The 24,214-nt window shown below is 34.7% G+C and overlaps 1 protein-coding gene across 2 annotated transcripts; it reads left to right on the forward strand.

The window, feature by feature from the left end:
• The first annotated feature begins 1,716 nt into the window (after nt 1–1,716).
• LOC133851171 (phytyl ester synthase 1, chloroplastic) lies at nt 1,717–23,964 on the forward strand. 2 transcript variants are annotated; one of them, XM_062287487.1, is made up of 14 exons: nt 1,717–1,846; nt 2,013–2,583; nt 2,785–2,836; nt 6,130–6,185; nt 9,394–9,552; nt 9,668–9,772; nt 13,596–13,702; nt 15,431–15,552; nt 15,683–15,791; nt 18,838–18,971; nt 21,555–21,924; nt 22,691–22,804; nt 23,279–23,364; nt 23,587–23,964. In XM_062287487.1, exons 2-14 carry the CDS (start codon nt 2,166–2,168, stop codon nt 23,885–23,887), a joined length of 2,133 nt encoding a protein of 710 aa, XP_062143471.1. In that variant the 5' UTR covers nt 1,717–1,846; nt 2,013–2,165; the 3' UTR covers nt 23,888–23,964. The 2 variants fall into 2 exon arrangements, with proteins under 2 accessions (XP_062143471.1, XP_062143472.1); XM_062287488.1 differs by lacking the exon at nt 2,013–2,583 and having other exon boundaries at nt 1,731–1,846.
• The last annotated feature ends 250 nt before the right edge of the window (nt 23,965–24,214 follow it).

Raw genomic sequence — 24,214 nt, forward strand, 5'->3', positions numbered from 1 at the left:
AGGAACATACCTCCTAACTAACTAACTAAGCAAAATTCTGTGATTTTTTTTATTCGGATGTCTAATGTTAGCAAAATACTGTCATGAATTCACAATTTGATTCAAAATTTCAGAAATCCAGCCTTAAATCAGTTATTGTTAAAAGAAAAAAAAAATTAACAGTGTTTAATAAATTATTAATCTTATTATTGTGTATTCAAGTAAAGGCTGACATATTATTATGGGAAAGATTATCATATGCATATGTAACGAATTCTTAATTAAAAGATTGATTTTTTCCCATCAATTCTGTCTAAATTCATAGCCAATCAAATAAAACAAAAGAAACACTCCCAATAAAAAGGGTGATAATAGACTACACAATATTTGGTTGGCATCATTCATTAATATTTGGTTTGATGCCATTATTACAAGAATGGGATGCATGAATTCAGCAATTTTCCCATTTAAATTGATAGCAATTCAAACGCAATTCACCCACTTGCCAGGACAGATGGGATCATGATTTTCTCAAATTATTTCAGGTCATTGTTAGATACCACTTATGAGACCCACCTGACCAAATAAAAATTGGACTGTCTTACCACTTAATCCAGTCAGGTAAGTTTCATAAGTGATATTTTACAACCACTTATCTAATTTTTTTTTTAAATTCGATCAAATAAATTGAGAACATTGTAATTTGATCCGAGAGAGATTGTTTTATACTTTCTGTGTGAATTGTTTTGGTCATCTTAAAAAAAAAAAAAAAAAAATTCCGAATGTGTGCCGTTTGGAGTTTACTGGTTAAAGGGTGATACGAGGTGTCAAAATGTCAATCATGATTCATTCACCGAATCCATCTTTCCACTGCTTTTTTTGAATTTGATTGACGTATGCACCGAATCTGAACGACCCTTCACATTCGTGAGTTGTGGGGGTTGGTTCAATGGGCGAGCTGTCCCATGCATATTCATTCACTGTCACTGAATCGTGGAGAAATAGGTAACACGGCCCCTCCTTTATTGCCTGCCGCGTCACTTCAAGTTGAGTTGGCTTCTCGTAGCAACTCTTCCAACTTTCCAAACCCATAAAGAGCCAATGATACCGTCGCAGTCAATTGGATGTTTACCAATGTTCCGCGGTCTTGTTTGGAAATTTCCACCCACTTCTCTCTCCCTCTTTTTGTATTGTGCACCGTCTTTGTGTACAGTATACAGGTCAGAAAAGGTATGAAGCCAAGAAATACGCATCGAAAAATGATAAACGTTGAAGCGAGGAAATAGGTATCTTGAGAGAGAGGGATAAAAACAAAGAAAAAAAATGAGAAATTATTTTGAGGCACGTATGTATACACACATTACAAATAGATCCTCGCATGCAATAATAACAAATTATTGGAGATCTTTAGCCTCGCAATACACTACAAATGCAGGCCTTACATTTTGAGATTCCATTTACAGTAATTAACTAATTATTTATTTAAAATTACGCGCAATTTATGCACACATGAGAGAGTTTACAAAAGATTCACTCGTTTAAGTGGGTAGTCAGGCAGTCTAGCATTAGTTTAGGCGGCTAAGAACACTCAACTCACAGTGGCTTTCTTTTATTTATTTATTTTTTTTAAAATTTTTTCTTTTTTTATTATAGAATTTTTCTATATTTAAGGGAAGGAAAAAAATATTGGAGAAGCTGTTTAAAGATCTCTCCTTTTATCTTTTGAGCTCCAAACCCGACGGTGAGTTCAAAACTGCATTGGCCAAGTAGCCATGTCACGTATGTGGCCAATGCTCGACCAGAGAAAGCAGAAATGGACAAGAAGACACCTCTCTCTGTCTCTTCTGAGAAATACGCTGACCCACATGTTAGTAATTCACTGCCTAGCTAAATTCCAAAACCCAACTCTTCTAGAACTATTCTGCATTTTTTCATTTACTATCATTCATATTTACTTTCTTATTTATTGCCCATGAATGTTATGCACATGTAATGTTGCTTACATAGTTTCCAAATATTTTCCTGTTGGACAGTACTAGGGGGGTGGGTGAGAGTGTTTCGGTTAACCAGAAACTTGTAGTTTATTCAAGCTTTGCTGAAGTGATTGTTCTTGAAAAGAGCTGAGCTTTTTCAGCTGGTGAATCTTGAAACAGGGTCTAATTGTGCTGCCATTGGTTGTAGAGGCCATGGCATCGGTTATTGGTTTCCGGGTGTCGTCCTTTTTTGCGTCAAACTCGGAGAATAAGTATCTGGGTCGACTGCAAGTGAGGAGTTTAGGTGGTGCTGATTCGCCGGTGTTGTCCTCAGATTCAGTTGTGGTGAATGGAGCTTCTGTGGGTAGGGAGAGAGAGAGAACTGGGACTTTAATTGGTCAAGGAAATGGGAGGTTGAGGACTAAAGTTGAGGAGAAGAAGAGAGTAGAAGATAATGTTTTGGAAACTTTGGAACCGTTGTGGGATGATGGGTATGGAACTGAGACCGTGAGAGATTACTTTGATATGGCCAAGGGCATTGTCAAGCCTGATGGGGGGCCACCGCGATGGTTCTGCCCTGTTTCTTGCGGATGTCCTTTGAAGGATTCTCCGGTTCTTCTGTTTTTGCCCGGTAATGGATGCCTCGCCGTGGCTGATTAATTCAAAGATGGTTTTTGATTTTGAACATGTTTCTTGGTTTTCAATAAATGATTCTGTTCCTTGATGTTTAATGATTTATTTGGTGGGTTAAATCTTATTTGAGATATTGGTGTCAATTTTTGAAATTTTACATTGATGGAAGCTAACAGTTTTTTGGTATTGATGCATGCAGGGATGGATGGTACTGGGTTGGGACTTGTTTTGCACCATAAAGCTCTTGGGAAGTAAGTCATATTAACCCTATGTCTATGGTAAATGTGAATGCTTCTATGGTTGTTTGGGTTGACTCCTTGTAAATTTATTGGTCTTTTCTGAAATGATGATCCTATTCTATTTTCAAATAACCTGATCCCATTTTCTAGCTTATGGGGGTTGTTTACAGTAGCGGTTCATTTTTGAAAGGTTTAGCTATTGAATCTCCACCCATTTCCCTTGGGGAATGGAAGAGAAATCTTTCTCAATGTTTTTTTTTTACCCATGGAGAGTTTGTAATTTACAACCATCCATTTGTTATCATCTTCCATGGTCTTGAAAGAAAGCTCCAACCATTTTCTTGTGACAGTTAAACCGTAGGAGATTCAAACTAAAGATTGAATGGAGAGGAATAGACTTGTTTGCTGTCAGGCATGATAGACAGCTGAACCCTGTCTCTTAGCCAGTGTTATGTCTCTTAAGATTGTTCCCATTTTGTGCCGATTACATTCTTTCTGTATGCTATAAAAAAAAAAGAAATTGAACTAGTACAATAGTTGTCAATCTTACGCCAATGGTCTGTAGCCCAAATGCCATTTCCTCCGCTTATTAAGTAAGGGGGTGGCGGAGAGAGTTCGTGAATTCTAGTCCAAGCATGCATGAGTTAAATTACCAAGCCAAAAAATAAATAAAAATGTCAATCTTCTAGAGTCAGGCTCCCAAGTATAATTTAATTTTTGACGCTTCTACCTTAAATTGGCCTTTATGGCTTCTGTTGTGCTAATGCTACGGAATGTGGGAACTTATATTATATCTGATAGTTTTGCACAAACTCAAGACAATCAAAGAACCAAAAAAACAAAGAGAGAATTTGGAGCAACTAGACAGCTGTTGCTCTGTTTTTCGTTTTGTCATAACATGCTGTACAGAGGAGCAAATCAAAACACAAAAGAATGTAGTAACCCTAAATACAATACAAACACTAAAATACCTTTAGTATATACATGTATTCTCTAACATTCTCCCTCAAACTCACGATGGGGCAGTAAAAAGCATCAAGAGTTTGCCTACAAGAAACTGGAAGTGCTGAGTGGTGTGGGACTTTGTGAAGAAATCCGCCAACTGCAAAGTAGAGGTGACGAAGGGGAGAGAGATGGTGCCATGCTAAACGTGATGATGCGTAAGATGACAATCAATCTCAATATTTTTAGTGCGTTCATGAAAGAGTTAATTGTGAGCAATCTGAATAACACTCTTGTTATCACAATACATAGGACTGGGGTCAGATAGAGAGACACCCATGTCAGCAAGCAACATATCCAAACTATCTCAGCAATAGTAGAGGCCATGGCACAATACTCAGCCTTAACAGAAGAGCGAACGACGACATTTTGCTTCTTGCTTTTCCAGGAAATGAGAGAGTCACCTAGAAAAACATAGAAATCCACAGTGGACTTGCGGTCTGTAGGATCTCCAAGCCAATTAGCGTCAGAGTAAGCGTGAAGTTCAAAAGCTGATGTAGAAGAAAGCAATAGACTCTGATGTAGAGTGCCCTGAAGATAACATAAGATGCGTAGAACAGCAGCCCAATGGATAGTAGTGGGGGAGGAGACAAACTGATTAAGAATGTGAACAAATAGGGAGTATCGGGTTGAGTAATGGTGAGATAAACCAAACTGCCAACAAGGGTGCGGTAAAGAGTTGGATCCACCAATGGAAGCCCATATGAAGAAGTATACTGAACATTGAGTTCCAGAGGAGTCTCAATAGTTCAAGAGTCATTGAGACGAGCTCTCTCGTTGACATTTGTTGCATATTTGGATTGAGAAAGGAGATAGCCTTTGGGAGAAAACGCTACCTCAATGCCAAGAAAATACCACAAGGGTCCCAAATCCTTCATTTCAAATTGGTGTTGCAACTCTAATTTCAATTGTGCAATCCCATCTATGTCATCTCTAGTCCGAATCATGTCATCAACATAAAGGAGGAGAAGAGTGCGTTTAGCACATGTGGAATGGCAAACAAGGCAGAATCATGATCACTAGAACGAAAACCAAGCGAGCCAATCACATAAGAGAACTTCTCAAACTGAGCCCGAGGAGCCTGTTTGAGACCATACAAAGTGTAACACCTGGGAAAAATGAATGCTAAAAGAAAATGGAAATTCAGAGTAAATAAATAAAATATGTAGTTTGATGGAATAGATTGAGCACAGTGAGGCTCATAGGCATTTGATAAAAAACGGGAGAACATTTCCAAGTCAAAAGTTTAAAATTTAGAATCAATGGTGTGGTGTTCGAACGAGATTGGACTCGTTTGAATGTGGAGGAATCTAGTCCAGGTATGCAAGAGTTAAATTGGCCCAATGTCATTTCCACTACTTATTAAGTAATGGGGTGGTGCTGATAGTTCGCGAATTCTAGTCCAAGTATGCATGAGTTAAAGAAAGTTGTTATACATCCATCTCTTTTGCAAATCCACCATTGAATTTGTGTTCACAAATTCAATGGTGGATTTGCAAAAGAGATGGATGTATAACAACTTTCTGTGTTCACAGATTCAATGGTGGATTTGAACATCTCTTGCACGGAGATGGACAAGAGATGGACAAAATATGGAAACCAAACATTTCTCAGAGTTAAATTACCAAGCCCAAAAAAGAAAAAGGTCAATCTTCTAGGGTCAGGTTCCCAAGTATAATTTAATTTTTTACTCTTCTATTGTAAAATGGATTTTATGGCTTTCATTGTGCTTATGCCACTAAATGGGAACTTATATTATATCCTTACAGTTTGAGTTCATGCCTTGTATGTCTATGAATACCAAAGTTGTGTTGGCAAGGTGATAGTTGCATGGTCTACCAAGAAAAGGTCCCAACCTTATATTTATATTATGTATCAAAAAAGTAATGCTATTTAGTAGGCTATTATACGATTGCCATACAACTTGATGATGTGATAATGGAAATCAATATTTAGATCAATACTTGTTAAATAAAAAAAAAAACCCAAGAGCTAATTTAAAGATTAATTTTTATTGTCACATCATCAAGTTGTATGGTAATCGTATAGTAGTCTATTAAATAGTATTACTTATATTAAAATAAAAACAAAAGGGAAATTCGTATGCTTGTGTTACAATGCTGTCCTTTTTTTTTTTTTTTTCCATGTTGTATGTCCACTGTGTGTTGTTTTCAGTGATCATTGTGGAAAGTTATCTTTCCTAAGAGTTTCTTCTCCTGATTAGGATAATATAATTTGTGTTTTAGTTGTGTGATTTTTGGACTAGTTATTAGCAACAATTCCTAATACGCTTTTCAATGCAGAGCTTTTGAAGTTCGGTGTTTGCATATTCCTGTTCATGATCGAACACCATTTGAAGGTATTAATTTTATTTATCCTTATATATATATATATATATGAATTGAATAATAAATAACATCCAATTGATATGAAATTTGGCACACACGATAGGCATTGAGAGAACCAGTGATCTACAAAGTATTGATCTAATATAAAATTATTGAGTAACAAAAGTTGTTACTTAATAATTTTATACTATATCAATATTTTGTAGATCACACATTCTCTCAGTGGTTGTGGTGTATGCCAAATTTTATATCAATTGGATGTTATTTATAATTAAAGTCATAAATTCATTTCATTTCGTGTATTTTCAAAACGTAAAATATTAAAATTTTGAACAATTTATTAAAATGGGATAACATTAACCAAAAGTTACACCAGATGTAACTTGAAATCAACCATATTTGTTTATTTATATGGAAATTGACTTTTCAAGTTTTTTATGAAGTTCAGTAGTGTTAGGTCCATAGTTGTATTTGCAAATTCAATAGACAACAACACATGTATGAGTCATGTTTAGGTCTAGTGAGTTCTGTTGTTCATTATTGAAGATTTTTTGCACATATTCATGAAGATACTATCGTGAGCTATGAATCGATCTCATACAATTATGACAGTGAGTTACTTAGAACTTGACCCTTAAGAAGTTGGAATTGACTACTTATTACCTAGGGTTAAGTAGTTGTGAGAAAATGATGAACGGTTTAATTCTGAAAAAGAAAAAAACTTAATTTTTTACAAAACTGTTCACTGGCGTTTGAACCATATAAATGTTGTTCAAATGGTGCACTCAAGATGAAAAATAGAGAGTTTCATTCGAAATGTGTTTGGTATTCCTTTCAAACTTGAGTATATGAAAGCTCAACCTGAGAGTAACGTTCTATAACCCATTAGAAAACGAGGTTAAAATGATTACACAGATTGTTGTCTTTGAGGTGCATTCAAACCAAACAGATGTTAGATTGGTTTCATTATGAGTACGTTCGAAGCTCATTCAAACCAAACAACTTTCAACTTTGTTTTGTTTGAAGTGTATGAGATAGGCATTCCCCTGTTAGATCTAGAAGACGTGTTTTATAAATTTAGGTGTTTGTACGGACAAAGTTTTGAGATTAAGGTTTTTTGTGCCTACAAATATGTTATATCCTCAAAACTGTGAGGGCTGACCAAAAGAGGCTAGAAAAGCCTAAGAGAGTGAGCTTTAGAGAGAAAAAGACTCATCCAAGTCATTGATAGTTTTTAGCCGCCATTATTATGAAACACTAGAGAAAACTCTTCTAGATGGTGATGTAGAAATCACACACTTGTTGAGATCATTTTTTGTTTAAACATGTGAAGTGTGGCAGACTAAGGTTTAAAGTGGAGCACTAGGGAGTGGTGTGTAGAGCTTGTCATGTATTCGATGCGTGGATATCAGCAAACAAAGTGAGTCCGTCAATAAGTTTGTCAAGCAATTTTTGTAAGTCTTGTACTTGTTTCTTACAAGTAGTAATATCCTATTGCGTTGGAATAGGTCCAGTGGTTTTTCCTAGTTGGATTTTCCACAATTTTTTCTCGTGCCATGTGTGACGCTCATTGTATGAATCTGGATGTAATTGGTTAGAGATATGATACGTTTACAATTTTTGTACAATTCCAACAACTTTTTTTAAAATCAACCATTGAATATGTATGACTCACATGAAGGAAAATAGATCTAATGGTTAGTTTGAAAAAAAAAAGTTAGAATTGTACAAGAGTTGTATCAAGAGTTGTACAACAATCATTTCTCTTGATTATCATTAGCTCAAGCATATTGATAATATATTAATCTTATGATAATTTTTCACATGTTATTGTGTTTATGAATCACATGTGATATATTGATCTTATAAATTTCATATATCTTTATATTGATTGATTATCACTTGAGAATGTATATTGAAGTGCTATGTACACAGTTTTTATTTGGTAATATAATTCAAATAGGACCTATTTACTGTCTCTCTAGGTCTGGTAGATTAGTTAGTTGGCATTTTCAAAGGTATTTGGTCATACCTAGAATTTCAAATTGCATTATTAAATCATTGAAATGATTGATTAAGTCCATAGGTCTTGTAGCCAATTGATCATCATATGTAATTGTAACCAACTTTGGTAGACAACTATAATTCATTACGTTCAATTTGTTCAAAATATATTTTTAAATGAAAATGTAGGACATCATTATTCATTTATTGCTTGCACCCGTTATTTGTAATTGTCCCATTTTATTTAATTTTTATATTCAGTTTTTTTTGTTGTTTTTTTTGTTGTTTTTTTTTTTTTTTTGTGCTATTAAAACCTTTTTGTTGTATTCCTTGCATCAACTATAGAAATTTTAGCAAAAATTATGATTGAGTAGAACTTGTCTGTTATAGATTGTGAAATTTGTTGATAAATATTCTGGTAAAGTTGTTTGGTCTTATGTATAAGTGATACTCCCTTGGTCTCAAAGTAGATGATGTGGTTTAAACTGACATTATTATTGATAAAAAGATAAAAATGTACTGATCTTCCTAAAATATCCTTTACTTTAAATTAGATGTGACATAATTTTGGGCAAAGATCTTGGTTGTTTTATGGATAAAGTTGAGGTGCATAGGAAATTTAAGTAGGATAAGTTTATACTTTTGTTTTTAAATATTTATTTTTGATAAGTAAAAGGAATTCATTAAAAACGCAAAAGGGGTCACCTAAGTACACAAAGAGTATACAAGAGAAACATCTAACCAGAAAAGGAAAAAAGATAAGAAAGTCATGAAAACTAGAAATATTTTTAGACAACCCAGAAAGGAAAGAACATCATCTATTTTGAGACGGCGTGAGTAGTAACTAGAAAAGGAAAATAATTTAGGGACTATTCATGCCCTCTGCACATGTTTGTATTAAATTAACTTCCTCAAGCATAAAGGGCTAGTTTATTAGATACTTCTTCCCTTTTTTTGATAAGTAATATTTCTTCCCTTGCCTGCGGGCTCCTTATTGCCAAACCAAATTAGAGTTGCATCTCCCTAGTAAATCCATTATTTTCTATTGTAGATTTTTGATAGTACTATGCTTTAGTAGATCATCTCAGAAATTTCTTTTATGATGATTAATAGTTTCTCCATGAAGAATGTGTTGTGCTTGTCGGTGGATTTGTATTATCCTTTGATTCATAATGTATCAAAATTTATAGTTCATTCAAATTTAATTATGCGAAGGACTGGTGAAACTTGTTGAAGAAACTGTCAGGCTTGAGCATGCTTCATCTCCAAATAAGCCGATTTATTTGGCGGGCGATTCCTTTGGAGGATGCCTAGCACTTGCGGTTGCTTCTCGTAATCCTACCATTGACCTAGTTCTTATATTGTGCAACCCAGGTTAGATTCCTGATATGTGGTTCAGTTTTTCAAACATAATAATCATGGTATGTTTCCAGTTGATGATCAATTGTGATCCCCTGAGAAAGTCTGACCTTTTAGCATTTCATTTTAGCAACATCATTTGGTAGGTCTCAGCTGCAACCGCTGTTCCCTATCTTGGAGGCTATGCCTGATGGACTACATAGTGCAGTTCCCTATCTTCTTAGCACAATCATGGGTACCTGATCTCTTGCCTTCAAGTCTAATTGTCGCATACTTCAATATGTGGAAAAATTGGATCATCATTGCTATTTAACAGATTTCTGTGCCTTCAATTGAATATCACAGACTAATAATCTGTTTCTATGGTCTATGATTTGACTTAGTGCTGCTATCGTCAGCATAGATGCTTGATGAGATATCAATTCTTTTTCATCTTCCTGCTATCATGATCTAGAAAACTTAATTGTCTTAATCTGTCTCTGCATTCTTAACTCTGAATGGAATCTTGAAACTGGTCTATAAGTCAACTAAAAAATCATGTTTGATCCTTACTTCCCTAATCCATTGAATGGGTAGCAATTTCTCATTTAGCTAGTGAATTTGCAGCCATATTTTAGAACATAAAATATAATACATAGTGGGAAAATTTTAGACATACCTCCAGTCATATTTGTTCAAGCTTGCTTTTGATTTGATACCAAAAAAAAAAAAAACCCTATCTGAAATCCTGAAAATTTTAGCTAGAGAAAGGTATCTTCTAACTTTTGCCTTTTTGCTCATATTGATGGAATACATATGCTTTTTATTTATAGGATAGGCTAGGGACCCTCAATTAGAATTTTACATTCTTTATTCCTCCCATTAGGGAATAAGAATTTGATTCCAATTAAAATTTCATAAATAATTTCCTTATTTGGAACAATTTACCAAATACCCTTAATTTAATCAAACCATATCTAAATACATGTGGCAAATGGGCCACACCTTAATCTATTGGGGAACTTTCTCACATTCTCCCACTTAGCCCACTTGACACATGATTACTTTATGGTGTTAGGTACTTCAATATGACCATAACTTTATTAGTCCAACTTATTCATGGAATGCTCCCACTCACGTAAGGAATACTATATGTGAATCATGGCGTTAAAACCATCATATAATGAGTCTTCTCTTCCTTGTATTACAATAAACAACATGATCAAAATTGCAATAGAGTTATCACAAAAGATATTGATAGGTCTCGCTATAGAATCGACAATTTGAGACCTTCAACAAAATTTTCTCAACCATAATGCTTGTGTTGTGGATTGATACCATTAAATAAATTATGCTTTCAAGTTTCATGGTAGGCGTAGTAACTATAGTCTGATTACTGCATCTTCAAGACATAGTCTCGCCAGCAAGAAGATAAATATATCATGAAATATACTTTTTGCTATCTGGATTTGAATTTCAATAAGCAACCACCTCTAAATGGTCAATATGCTTGAAGGTCAAGCGCAACTTCTTTGCAACTCTCCAATGTTCCAAACTAGGGTTACTTTGGTATCAATCTAGTAGTCCTACATTTCTACTACTAGTCTAATGTTAGGTCTAGTACAAACCTGTGCATACATTAGGCTGCCTACTGTAGATGGATAAGGAATATTTTTCATCTACTCTTGTTCAAAGGCATTTTAGGTGCTACTCAAGTTGTATAGTCCTTCACTCTGAATCTTTCCAAAACTTTTTCAATGTTGGCCTTCTAAAACAGCCTTAAAATTCTTTGTTTTTTGCCTTTGTGAATCTCTATGCCAACAACATAAGAGGCTTCACCCAAATCCTTTATTTTAAAGTTTTGTGAAAGGAACTGTATGTAAAAAACCTAAATCACTACTTGCATACAAAATATTATCTAATTATAGGAATAGAAAAATAATTTTACCTTCCATTGACCTTAAGTATATACACTGATCAACAAGGTTCTTAGTAAAACCATATGACTCCTATGAGGAAATAACCTTGTGAAATTTAATATACAACTGGTGGGAGGCTAGTTTTAACCCATAAATAGATTTTCTTAATTGGCAAGCTTTTTTATTGTTATTACCAAAACCTTCAGGTTGTGTCATATAAACCTCCTCTTTAAGATTCCCATTCAGAAAAGCTGTTTTCACATTCATTTTATGTAGTTCTAGATAAAAATGAATTGCTAATGCCATGATTATCCTAAATGAATCCTATAAATTGGTTTGCATTAGAAAATATGGAGAGAAAGAGGAGGCTTGTTTCAACCTACATTGCCTACCTCACACATTTTATTATATATGTTGAAAAATATACCAAGCCAACCAAAATACCCACATAACAAAATCCCAACAACTCTTCTAACACTCCCCCTCAAGTTGAAACATATATATCATATAAACCCAGCTTGGAATAAATAAACTCTTAACCGATTACGACACAAAGATTTTGTAAACATGTCAACAAACTAGTCTCCTGATTTCACGAACGGTGTCAATATATCTCCATTGAGTATCTTGTCTCGAATGAAATGACAATCAACCTCAGTGTGGTGTCAATCTTGTCTCCAAAGGCTAGTGGAACTAGAGTTCGAAGGTTTTCCCAATGTCAAGTGATGATATGTGCCTTTACCTCTCAGGAATACCTTCACAAATCGCGCCCAATAAACATAATTTTTTCCATTGAGTTTCACAGATGTCATTGGAGCATTAACCAGAGAAGCTGAAGTAATCAAATCTGATTTAGTGGCCATAATGTCTGGCTAAGCAATCAAGTGTACCAACAACAACAGTTTTTTTTTGATAGGTAAGAGATCAATTTTATTAGAAAAGCGTAAGGCGCCCCTTGGTTCACTGGAAGTATACAAGAAAAACACCTAACTAGAAATAGAAAAGTGAGTGAGAAAGTCAGAAAAAGAATTAAACAAATGATGGACATAAGCCAAAGTCCAACAATAAACCAACAACAACAGTTAACCCAAGAAACTCAAACTAGAACACTACAAGCAGCAAATAACCACAACAACTTGCTTAAAGACCCATAGACAGTGCTGTAAGAGGCCGAAGAACCACAGCAACAAGCAAAAGCCCACAACCAGTGCTGAAATAGGCCAAAAACCACACCAACAAGCGACACCCACTGACAGTGCTGAAATAAGTCACAAAATCACAAGAAACAGCCCAAACCGTAATAGAAGCAACCCAAACCGAAGCAAAACAACCCAGAAAGTTCTGAAATCAACAGAAACTGGCTGAAATATGCATGAATCGGCCGAAAAATACTTAAAAAAGGATCTGAACTGGCCGAAATAAACAGAAAACTCACCTGAACCGGCTGAAACGCAGCAGCAATCTCCGAAACCAGCTGAAATGAGTTGCCGCCGGCTGACCCGTCCGACACAAAGGGGGTTGAACATATTTGTTCAAGCTTGCTTTTGATTTGAAAAAAGAAAAAAAGAAAAAAGAAAATAATCCTAGCTACATAAATCCTGAAAATTTTGGAGAGAGAGGTATCTTATAACGTATGCCTTTTTGTCCATATTGATGGAATACACATACTCTTTATTTATAGGCAGGCTAACTTAATTTGTGATTAATAAAACCATACTAAATACATGCGGCATATGGGCTACACTTTAATTTATTGGGGAACTTCTTACACCATAATCTATATGATAATGTCATGTCTATGTTTGACATACAGTTCGGATCTGCAACCTTTGTTTCTCCACTTGTTGCTTTTGTGCAAGCTTCTACAACCTGGTTATTATTGACCTAGGTTGTCTACTACAGTAAATGTCATGTTTTTTTAATAAATTTTATTTTGTTGAAGTACGCTCTAATAAATATTTGTTTTTATATTTTTCCAAAGATTCATATGTTAAATTACAAGTTATTCCAAAAGCTTAAGCTAATAAGAAATGGTAAATTTAATAATTTAATTTATTTCTAACAAGTTGCAACTTCTTGCAGTCCCAAATTTCTTTCGATTTGTGATATCAAGAGAAAAAAATCAATGATATACCTTTTTCTATTTTCATGACAATTCAGGTGATCCAATGAAGATGGTGACAGTCAATATCGAAAGCAGGCTTCCACCTGGACAAAGATTTGAACAGTTGTCTCGCGGCCTCACTGCATTGCTCCCATACCTTTCTGTAAGGAATGCTTGCATTAATCTTGCTTTTGCGTTTAATAGGTTATTTTCTTTTCTTCTGCTTAAAGTTTTCATCATATTCACTAGTTTTGCATATTTTATTACTATTTTTCTGTTTTGGTTTAGTTGTGGTCCCTTTTGTTGCCACGTATGGAAGTTTATTTTTTCTTTTTAGAAGAATGTATGGAAGTTTCTGTGATGATTTGCTGACTTATGGCCACAAAAATATTGTATTTTCTGTACTAATTTATTTTTCCTGTTGTAAAAATTGTAATTTAATAAAAAAAACCTTTTACTATGTTCACACTTGACAAATCACCATTTACTGGGGAAACAATCTTACCAAGCCACTGATTCCTAATTAATAAGTATCCACAATTTTAAAAGATTGTGATGTGATACATTCATTTTGATCCGATGTCTCCCACTCGCATCAATAAATCTGTTCTAGTTTTGATCTCCTACATTGTAGATTTTAGCATTGCTAATAAACACACCAGCTTACTTTTGCAAAAAGATGGTGGGTGGTGAATTTTGTTTTGTTTAGTCTAAAGGTGATTCCTCATCCCTTTTTGTCATGTCTCAAAACCCAAATGGGTGTAATGCATGCTAAAACATCATGGCTTTGTTTGTTAACGTGTTTTGGGGGGGTGTTTTTTGTTTTTAGTTTGAAAAAGTGTTTTGATGTGAAATAAATGTGAAAAATGTTTTTGTGTTTTTATGAGTGTTTTGTATTTGGATTGTCTGTTAATGTTGTTGTCTTGAGAAGAGAAAACAAAAGACTACAAAAATTTTAACAAATGGAGATCATTATCCTTTTACTAACTTTTCTAAATATTGTATTAACATAAATCAATGTAATATACGACTTATGCTGTTAAATTCTTTTAAGATATGAATCAAAGGCTCTATAAATAAACCTTAGCAAGAACCTCAGGCTATTAAAAGCATACATATCCATTTGTAAATAAGCCATAAATGTCAAATACGATTTATTATAAATATTTAAATCCTTTCCAGATATATTCCCTTATTAGCAGAATATAGGTCCAACACATTTAAGCAGTGAACTCCAAATACAATCTTCCATCAGAACAAACAACTAACATAACAAGCTACTAAACAAAGCTCCAAATTAATTACTATTCATCGAGAGTTAACCATACTACATGGAGTATCTCCAAAATATTTGTTTTTCAGCAATCACTTGGGCAATACCTTATCATAAACCTCAACTCAAGGGACCACCTGCTAGCTTTGAAAAGTAATAAGAATAAGTATGAGTGAGCCAACACCTAGTAGGTGATATAGATGATGAGGTTTAGGAAAATGTAAGTTTCATGATTTTATTTAGGATATAGAATAATTGAAAACGAGGGGAGGGAGAAGGGAAAATTCAAAGAACTAGTGACCTCCGTTTCATGAGGTGTGGTCTTAATTGATTGATTGAAACAAGACAACTTTAGATTAACAAATTATGAACTTTTTAAGATGTTTTATGAGCCAATATCCAAACCATATTTATAATAAAAATTATATGGATGCGGGGGAGGGAGGGGGATGCGGAGGTGGGGTGTTTCACTTTTTCTTAGAATCATTGTTTTTTTCTTGTTAAGGAGTCCAATTAATATTTATGTGTTGTTAGTTAATTATCAAAAAAAATATTTGTGTTGTTAGTACTATGCTCAGATGTCAATGTGGATATTACTTTCCTCCATTTTGTTGTCAGGATCTTGCTGATATTATACCAAAGGACACACTTCTTTGGAAGCTGAAGCTGCTTAAATCATCTGCTGCTTATGCTAATTCCCGTCTCCATGCTGTTAAAGCTGAAGTGCTTGTCCTGTCTAGGTTTCTCCTCTCTTTAGATTTTAACTAATTACTATCTAGCTTTTTACTTGTATGAGATGTGGCATATAACTTACTTTCAAATGGGTAAATCATAATGTATTCTTAAGGTTGTTGATATATTGCATTTTAGTGGCAAGGATAACATGCTTCCTAGTGGAGATGAAGCCCAACGACTTAAGAAATCATTACAAAATTGTGTTGTTCGTCACTTCAAGGACAATGGGCATACCCTTTTATTGGTAGGTGAGAATATGTACATCTGTTGTATATACTGTCATGGTGCTGCTGCTTATGTCTTTGTTAGCTCTCATCATTACTTTCAAGTCAGTAAAGCTTCTGATGACATCAAGATTTTCCATGAATATTGGCCTTTTTAATACCCAGTCATATTGGTAAGTTATTTACTTCATTTGCATTGATGTGATCACCTAAACAACCACGTTCAATCCCAAGTCAACTAACTTTCATTTCCAACTCTACTGGGTTCAGTTTGTCTGCTTAAGTAATGGTTTCCCGCACAGAATTGCTGGATACGCTTCAAAATTTATTGAATATGGTTCAATCTATTTATGAACTCAAGACCACTTTATTATATTTATATAACCAAAGTATTTTGGAGAAAATTCTATTGATCAATTGATGCATTTGAGGAAAACATTTCTCTAGATTAAGGATTATTTATAAATTTTGAGCAATTCCAAAATATTTGAATGTCATTGGATATTCTGTCCATTATATAATTTTGTTTCAGTCTTGTTCCACTTTTGCTTATGGGACCAAATTCAGAGCAAAACCTGATAAATTTAATGATTGAGCACACTGCATAACCTTGAAGAATAGGCCAACAAAAAGATGTACCATTGCTATTAGTTGTCAGTATGACTACCATCAAACGTGATACCTATGACACCATATGTTGGAAAACCAGCAGTCCCAAAACCTCAATGGTTGTGTACTTTATGTTGGAAAACTAGTGCAGACCAGTTTATAAGCAGACAAGTCTTAGTAAAATTACCATATCTTGTGATTTCAACATCAGATGAAAGCAATTTTGGTGGCGTTGGACAGCTTATTTAAAGGGCTACAAATTTGTATTTCCTGAAAATGATGCAATTTCAACGATTACAAGGTCAAAACTGTTCGTCAGTAGAAATACAAAAATCTGTTTCTGGAAGTTTGATCGCTAGTTGGATCGTAGGTCGGTTGATCGATCGAAGTGATGAGGTTTGCCAGTGCAAATTCTCGAGGGCTTCAATCAATAACTCGATTGTAGTTCGTTCGATCAAGAATGCAATGTTTTTTTTTGATTGATCGAACTTGCGATAAGGGCTAGTTTGTAATTTCTATTCAAGGATGCAACCCTACTTCTATTTAAGCTCAATAAGGACGGCCTAGCCGCCAGAATTGGTGTATTTTTCAGTTTTCCCAATAATAAACATTGAAGGAGTGATTTGTCTTCAGTTTTCCGACAATTTCACGATTTTTCTTGGATTTGTGGAAGAGTAATGAGTTATTGTGCTTGTAGATCCAACTTTCCACTACGCCACGCTGCATTAGTTGGTATCAGAGCCTATGTGTGCTGTATTAGTTGGTATCAGAGCTCAAGTTCCTTTCCTACCATGGCACGCAGAGGTGCGCATGGAGGAGGACATGCAACTATTGGTAACGTGTATGAACTCGATGAGACAACATGTGATGAGCAACTGACAAAACGCTTGCTGTGAATGGAGGAGCGATTTGTGGATCGATTTGAACAGTTTGACGATCAATTTGATGCATTGGCTGATCAATTTGCCACTGTGGCTGTTGGGAACGGTTGTCGTCGTCAACCTAATTTGTGTTTCGTGGAGGATGACATGGATAGCGTTGATGAAGAGTTCCAACATGAAGAGGTATTAGAAGATCCTTTTCAAAGTTCAGTGGATTGGAATTCTCTACTAATCTATGCTACTGATGTCAATGATGAATATCTTGTGGAGGTAAGTTCTTTGCCATATGATCAAGAAGTTGACAAAAATTGGGATACACATCATCTATTTGATGAAAGTCCAAAGAGTGAAGTATCTTGGTTGAGTCTTGAGAAAATTAATTATGTTGATTTTCTTGGGGTTGAAAATTTTGTCATGTTTTCCTAATCAAAATCTTGATCTTGGCTTCGGCATGTTTGAGGAAAATTTGATTTTCTGTGATCAAGAAGTATTTGATCATTTTTGGGAAATTTTTATGGAGGGCAAGTTGAAGAAAATAAATAAAGGGCGTGTAAAGATTAAGTTATCTCAAATCGGTGCGAAGAACTGTAGATCTACTATTCAGAGTTGTGTTGTGGTTAGTTGCAAGTTGTTTATCTTTCTGTTTGTTTGCTATTGAGAAGGACGAGATGGAAGGGGTTGATTGGACATGCAAAAGATTGAGGCAAAGAGGATTTGAATTCGAGTATGAAATCTCTCCAACCCAGGGAGAATGATGTAGACTAGTTTACAAGCAGGCCAGTCTTAGTAAAAGGGCCATATCTTGTGATTCCAACATCGAATGAAGGCAATCTTGGTGGCGTTAGAAAGCTTATTCAATGGGTTACAAAATATTTTTCATGAAAATCTTGCAATTCTAACGTTTACTAGATGAAAACTGTTCGTCAATGGAAATATAAAAATCTGTTTTAGGAAGTTCAATCGCTAGTTCGATTGATCAAAGTGATGAGGTATGCCAATACAAATTCCCGAGAGCTTTGATTGATTATTGGATTGTAGTTCGTTCGATCAAGAATGCGATTTTTTTCTTTTCAATCGATCGAACTTGCGATAAGGGTTTTATAATTTTTCTTTTTAGGGATGCGACCCTACTTATATTTAAGCTCAATAAGGATGGCCTAGCCAACAAAGTTCATGTATTTTTCAGTTTTCTCAATAAGAAACACTCAGGGAGTGATATTTCTTTAGTTTTCCTGCAATTCCTTAATTTTTCTTGGATTTGTGGAAGAGTTGTGAGTTATTGTGATTGTAGATTCAGCTTTCTACTACGCCTTGCTGCATCAAAAACTATCAGTCTCAAAACCTTTAGCTATTAGGAAGTGGGTTGATGGTGTATATCAAGCACATACTAACACTTTATGCGGTCTTTTAAATGTATGTAGATTGTAAATTAATTATGTGCTTCATAATGATAAACAACTTTATGATTGAATTGGTCTTGGCCTATTATGCTTAATATTAGGCCACTCAAACATTTTTGCCTTCATTTTGTACCTTTTGGAATGCTTATGCATTTAATTTTCTTATTCTTTTGCAGGAAGATGGAATTTGTTTGATGACAGTTATTAAGGGTACTTGCAAATACCGTCGTTCAAGGAGGCATAATTTTATCTCCGATTTTCTCCCTCCCAGCACAACAGAACTCAAATATGTCTGTGATCAAGTAATTGGGTAATATGTTGGAGCAACATTTTTTTCCCTGCTCTCCTTGACACGAAATTTGTGTGCATGCAAGCCAATTAAGCCTTTGATGCATATTTGAGCGTTAAATCTTAAGATTGAGCTTAGGGTGAGGCTACTGGGAATATGATCCTGTTCAAGGGTGACTTACAAGCACATTGCACCATGATAGGTAAAACTGTTATATGATATCAATTAGTGAGAGTTAAGACTATGCTGTGGTGCAGCTAGGTATAACACAGGATGGCATATGGCCACCCGATGTCCTAATGATTCCTTGATATCATTTTACACCTCAAAATTCTGCTACTAATTAGCATATTCCCCAACATCCCCTTTGCCAAAATGTGGATGTTATGTTTTTGAATTTTGGTCCCCATAAAATTCTTTTTCAAGATGGGTTCTCTAGTTTTAAAGGATTAATCTGAAAAAACATGTTGCAAGTTTTGATGTCTAACTTTCTTGAACTTAGGAACTGACCTATAAGATATTTATTGACATTATAGCCCATAACTTTCTAACTATATGTAAAATCCACATTTTTCTTCTCCTTTACTACGTTCGTAATTTAGGGGTGAACATGCAGATGTGGTTATTAGTAATACGCAACCATATCCGCATTCATGTGGTTATTGCGGTTATTATCCGCAATTTGCGTATGTGGTAATGAGCGTTTTGGGCCTTAAAATTGTAATTTCTGCTTCTAATAAATACCAAAAAAAAGAAAAAAAAAGCATTATCTTTAGTGGAACAATATTATTCAGATCACACTTGCTAATCATTTTGCCATGAAATTTCTATCTCATAAATCATTTAGCTTCTTGCATCATTTATTTATAGTTGGTAAGGGGAAAAATTATTGGAAAACAGCTATCCTTATATGAGGTAACACAAAAACGACGTTGTTTTAGTGAATTTAATTATATATATATATTATAAAAAGGGTATGCGGATAGCAGATGCGGGCTGTTATTGTTCACCTGCATTTTCACCTCTAGATCGTATAGATTGTTGTGGCTATAAAAATCATGAACATGTTGACAATCAAAAGTCAAAAGGCAGCAAAAAATTGTCAGATGAAATAGTACTTCCCAAACATGTTTTTTTGCTTAGTCCATTCTATTAATATCATACCTGGCCTATGTGTTATCAATATGTCTAAAGTAAGTCCTAGTGATACTTTTTCTCATTTATGCAACAGCACCTTTGTTCTTTACTAGTCCCATAAAAGTTTTTTAAAGTTCTATTTTGTAGTTATTCCTTTAAAGTGTGTGCACTTTTGATACCATTAGTAACAATGGCCTCTTGTCTAAGTACTGAGTTTGGCATTGAGAGACTTAAGTGAGATCGAAAATCCTTTGGAAATTAATTTTTTTACACCGGTTGGGTGGCACTAGTGAGTGAAATCTTTTGGCTTTTGGGTTCTTTTATTATGTGCCAGAGAGAGTTTTTATAATAGACTTCCATATGGAAACCATGGAAACTAGACTCCCGTATGCTCATGTATTAAGTTTTGATAATTCTCACACACAAAGGAAAAAGATTTTCCTTCCTGTCCAAAGCAGTTATTTCAAGGTTAGGATCATTCTATCCACCTCATGTAGACTATTATATATTATAAGATTAATCCTTCTCTTCTAAGTGTTATGTGAAAAGAATTTATTGCATAATCAGCTTGTTCTCATTGGTCTTATGGCAGATATAAAAGAATGTGATTGAAGACGGTTTAGTTTTAGAGAAACCGGAAAATGCTAGTTGAAGGACAGATAAAATATGCAAAATCATAGGTGTTGGAGGCTGGGATGATGATTCATATACGTAACTGATGTTCAATTTTGGTCAATTAATTATGAGTAATAACGCACTCATGCTAGAACTTATGCAGCAATGAGCCTTCACCCACCCCACCTTCCTCAACACCTAATTGTTTTTTTTTGCTCTACCATTATTATTATCATGCTTTAAGAACACATGTCACTTTATTAGATTGGTTTGTAGGAATCGGCTACAAACTAGTTTGAAGCCAATTTTTGTCCTCAGAAATAGGTCTCATGGTCTTAAATCTAACATAAGATTTAATAAAAGAGTTTTAGGTTTTAGAGATAGAACAAGTGCTTTTGAATCTCTTGTTCCTCATCTTGGTTGATTTATCCTGCTAAAATGGAAACTAACATTTGAAGAGCAAAAGTAGCACATGCAAGATCTGGCATCTGTTTATTTGTATTCAGTCCATCTTGTATGTCACTACCCCATGCTCATGTTTTTTATTTTTTAAAATAATTGTGAACAATTTGCTTCAATATGATGATATGATCTCACACATTCATTAGAAAATCTTAATGAACAAGAGAAATCTCCTACAGTTTTTTGCCGGCGAATCCATGTTTTGACCCAACAATAAGAATCTTGGTCTAAACCCCTAATTGGCCAGTCTGCAGCTTGGTTCTCCCAGTCCTTCTCTTGTTTGAGCTTTGGTTGATCCCCAGCCTGAATTGGCCTTTTTATGTTGCATCCAATCATATATCTTTGGCCATGTGAGGTTGAAGTTTGATATTACACTTGCATAAATGGCAGGTTCGTTCGTTCTGCCTCTGGTTCTGCAATGTTCTCAACTTTGGAAGACGGAAAGATAGTGGAAGGTCTTGCTGGGGTTCCAAATGAAGGTCCTGTGTTATTAGTTGGTTATCATATGTTAATGGGTCTTGAACTCTCATCACTTGTGGAGCGATTTTTGATTGAGAAGAATATTATGGTTCGTGGTTTAGCGCATCCATCGTTATTTTTGAGGACATTCGAGAGTGCATCTTCAGAATTTTTTTTTGGTGATTGGGTTAAAGTGTTTGGTGCACTACCTGTCACAGGAAGCAATTTTTTCAAATTGCTTTCAACAAAATCATATGTGCTTCTTTATCCTGGTGGTGCACGTGAGGCTTTGCATTACAAGGTGTGTCAAGTTCCTTGTGTTCATTTCACCTACTTTTTCCCTGCAACTAAAATATCTTACATTTTAACGATCAAATTTCATGCATTAAAATCTGCTTGATCATCATTTTCTTTTCAAATGAGTATACCTGCACGGTTACAACAATAGAAACTTACCTACCTCCAATAACGAACAGACTTAGTGGCATTGGTTGTGGCTATGTCTGTTTAGTTACTTCTAGATGCTGATATGCAAGGTGGATGGCACTGGTATTTATTCCATTAGTTACTTTATAATTTCGTAGTAACCTCCTTATGTACACTCTGTTGTCACCATGGTTCTGCTTTTCGCTTTCAATTGGATTCTGGGTAGCTTAAGAAGTGGAACTGATATGATGAGATTGGGGAATTACTGCATGAACTGAGTTCATCAAACAAAAGTTGGGGAGATAATTAAACAATCTGTGCTGATCATCACTAAATCTAAAATTATTATAAAGCTACAAGAAATTATTCGTACAGAAAATGCAAGTTTATGTAGCTATTTGCATTTTTGCATATACACGTCTTTTACCCCATAAGGGTCAAAGTAATTCATAAGTAATGGACCGATTCTGGAATGGTCATGAGAACTAGGCTTAAACCATGCATGGGCCCGAACATTTAAATCGGTGAAAATGGAGGCGACTAGAGGTCCACAGTGCACTTACTCCTGGTTTTTACTAAGATTGTTTTGTATCTGTCTGAATTTTGTTGTTCCAAACTTATGGTGCTTTCTATATTGTCAGGGAGAAGAATACAAGTTATTTTGGCCTGATCAGCAGGAATTTGTGAGAATGGCAGCACGGTTTGGGGCCACAATAGTACCATTTGGAGTTGTTGGAGAAGATGATATAGCAGACGTAAGCTTGTGTTTTTGTTCTTACTAAAAACTCCTACGATTTTAGTATAAGAGCCTTTGAATCTTTGATGGTGAAATATTAATTTTGTTTTGCATCTTATGTTTTACTATAGCTTTTTTATTATCCATTTTTATCTTTTTTGTTCCTTCTTTTTTACTTATAAATTTAGATAGATAATGTTGATTTAATGCTGTTTTCATGGATAATTTGAAGTGTAGCATTTCTCTTGGAAAATTATTCAAATGCAAATTAGTTTCAACCTGTCACTTGAAGAAACCACACCATACTACCATAACTCCAGGGGAAGAAAGTAGGAAAAATATTGTTAATTCTGAAAGCCAAAATTCCTTAATGATTCATTTAAAAAAACCAACTTCAAAAAATGCCCTTGTTTTCATTGTTCTTTTGTTGAGCTTGATTTTGCTATTAACATTCTACTTGCTTTGGGTTTGTGCTGTTGTTCACACGTGGCAGTTGGTCCTTGATTACAACGACCTAATGAAAATCCCCGTGGTTAATGATTGGATCAGAGACACTAATCGCAATGCAGTAAGAGTGAGGTAATTACTTTGTGAATAATAATCCTATTTAGTATACATGTTATATGACTACCACATAACTTGATGATGTGATGATGTGACAATGAAGATCAGCCATTGGATCAGTACTTAAAAATAAATAAATTAAACAGTCAATTGAATAGCAGAACTCAATTCCAAAAGCTAGAGATGCTAGGAAATTGGATTGAACTTGTATTGACAGAAGAATGCTTGGATTTACAGGGATGAGTCAAGTGGGGAGGTTGGCAGCCAACGGCTCTTTATGCCAGGACTTTTGCCCAAGATACCTGGGCGCTTCTACTATCTGTTTGGGAAGCCCATAGAAACAAAGGGAAGGGAAGAGATCCTGAAGGACAAAGTGGTTGCAAAGGAATTGTACTTGCAGGTAAAATCTGAGGTTGAAAGCAGTACTGCTTTCTTGCTTAAGAAGCGGAAGGAGGATCCTTATAGGAGTGTTATTGATAGAACATTATATAAGGCATTACATGCTCCTTCACATGAAGTTCCAACATTTAAGCCTTAATATATTAAGCAAATTTTTGTATTCAAGTTTTGTAATTATATAATTTTCAATAGATAATATAAAGTTGATTGTCAGTATCATTTTGTTTTATTATTTTAACTTGGTCTTCTAACTCTGTTAAAATAATTGACTGTCCAGTTATTAATTTTTCAGTTGAACTTGATGTTATAATTTACAAAGAACAAATTTGTCAAAAGCCTTTTTTTTTTTAAAAAAAAAAACCATATTCATATTTTCTACAAGGCATGTTTATAACTAACTTACATATCAAATAAATACATGACTTTATGAAGAATGGTTTAATAAAATAAAACTTAGAACAATAGA

The sequence above is a fragment of the Alnus glutinosa genome, chromosome 12 (assembly GCF_958979055.1).
Source record: "Alnus glutinosa chromosome 12, dhAlnGlut1.1, whole genome shotgun sequence".
Classification (NCBI taxonomy): domain Eukaryota; kingdom Viridiplantae; phylum Streptophyta; class Magnoliopsida; order Fagales; family Betulaceae; genus Alnus; species Alnus glutinosa.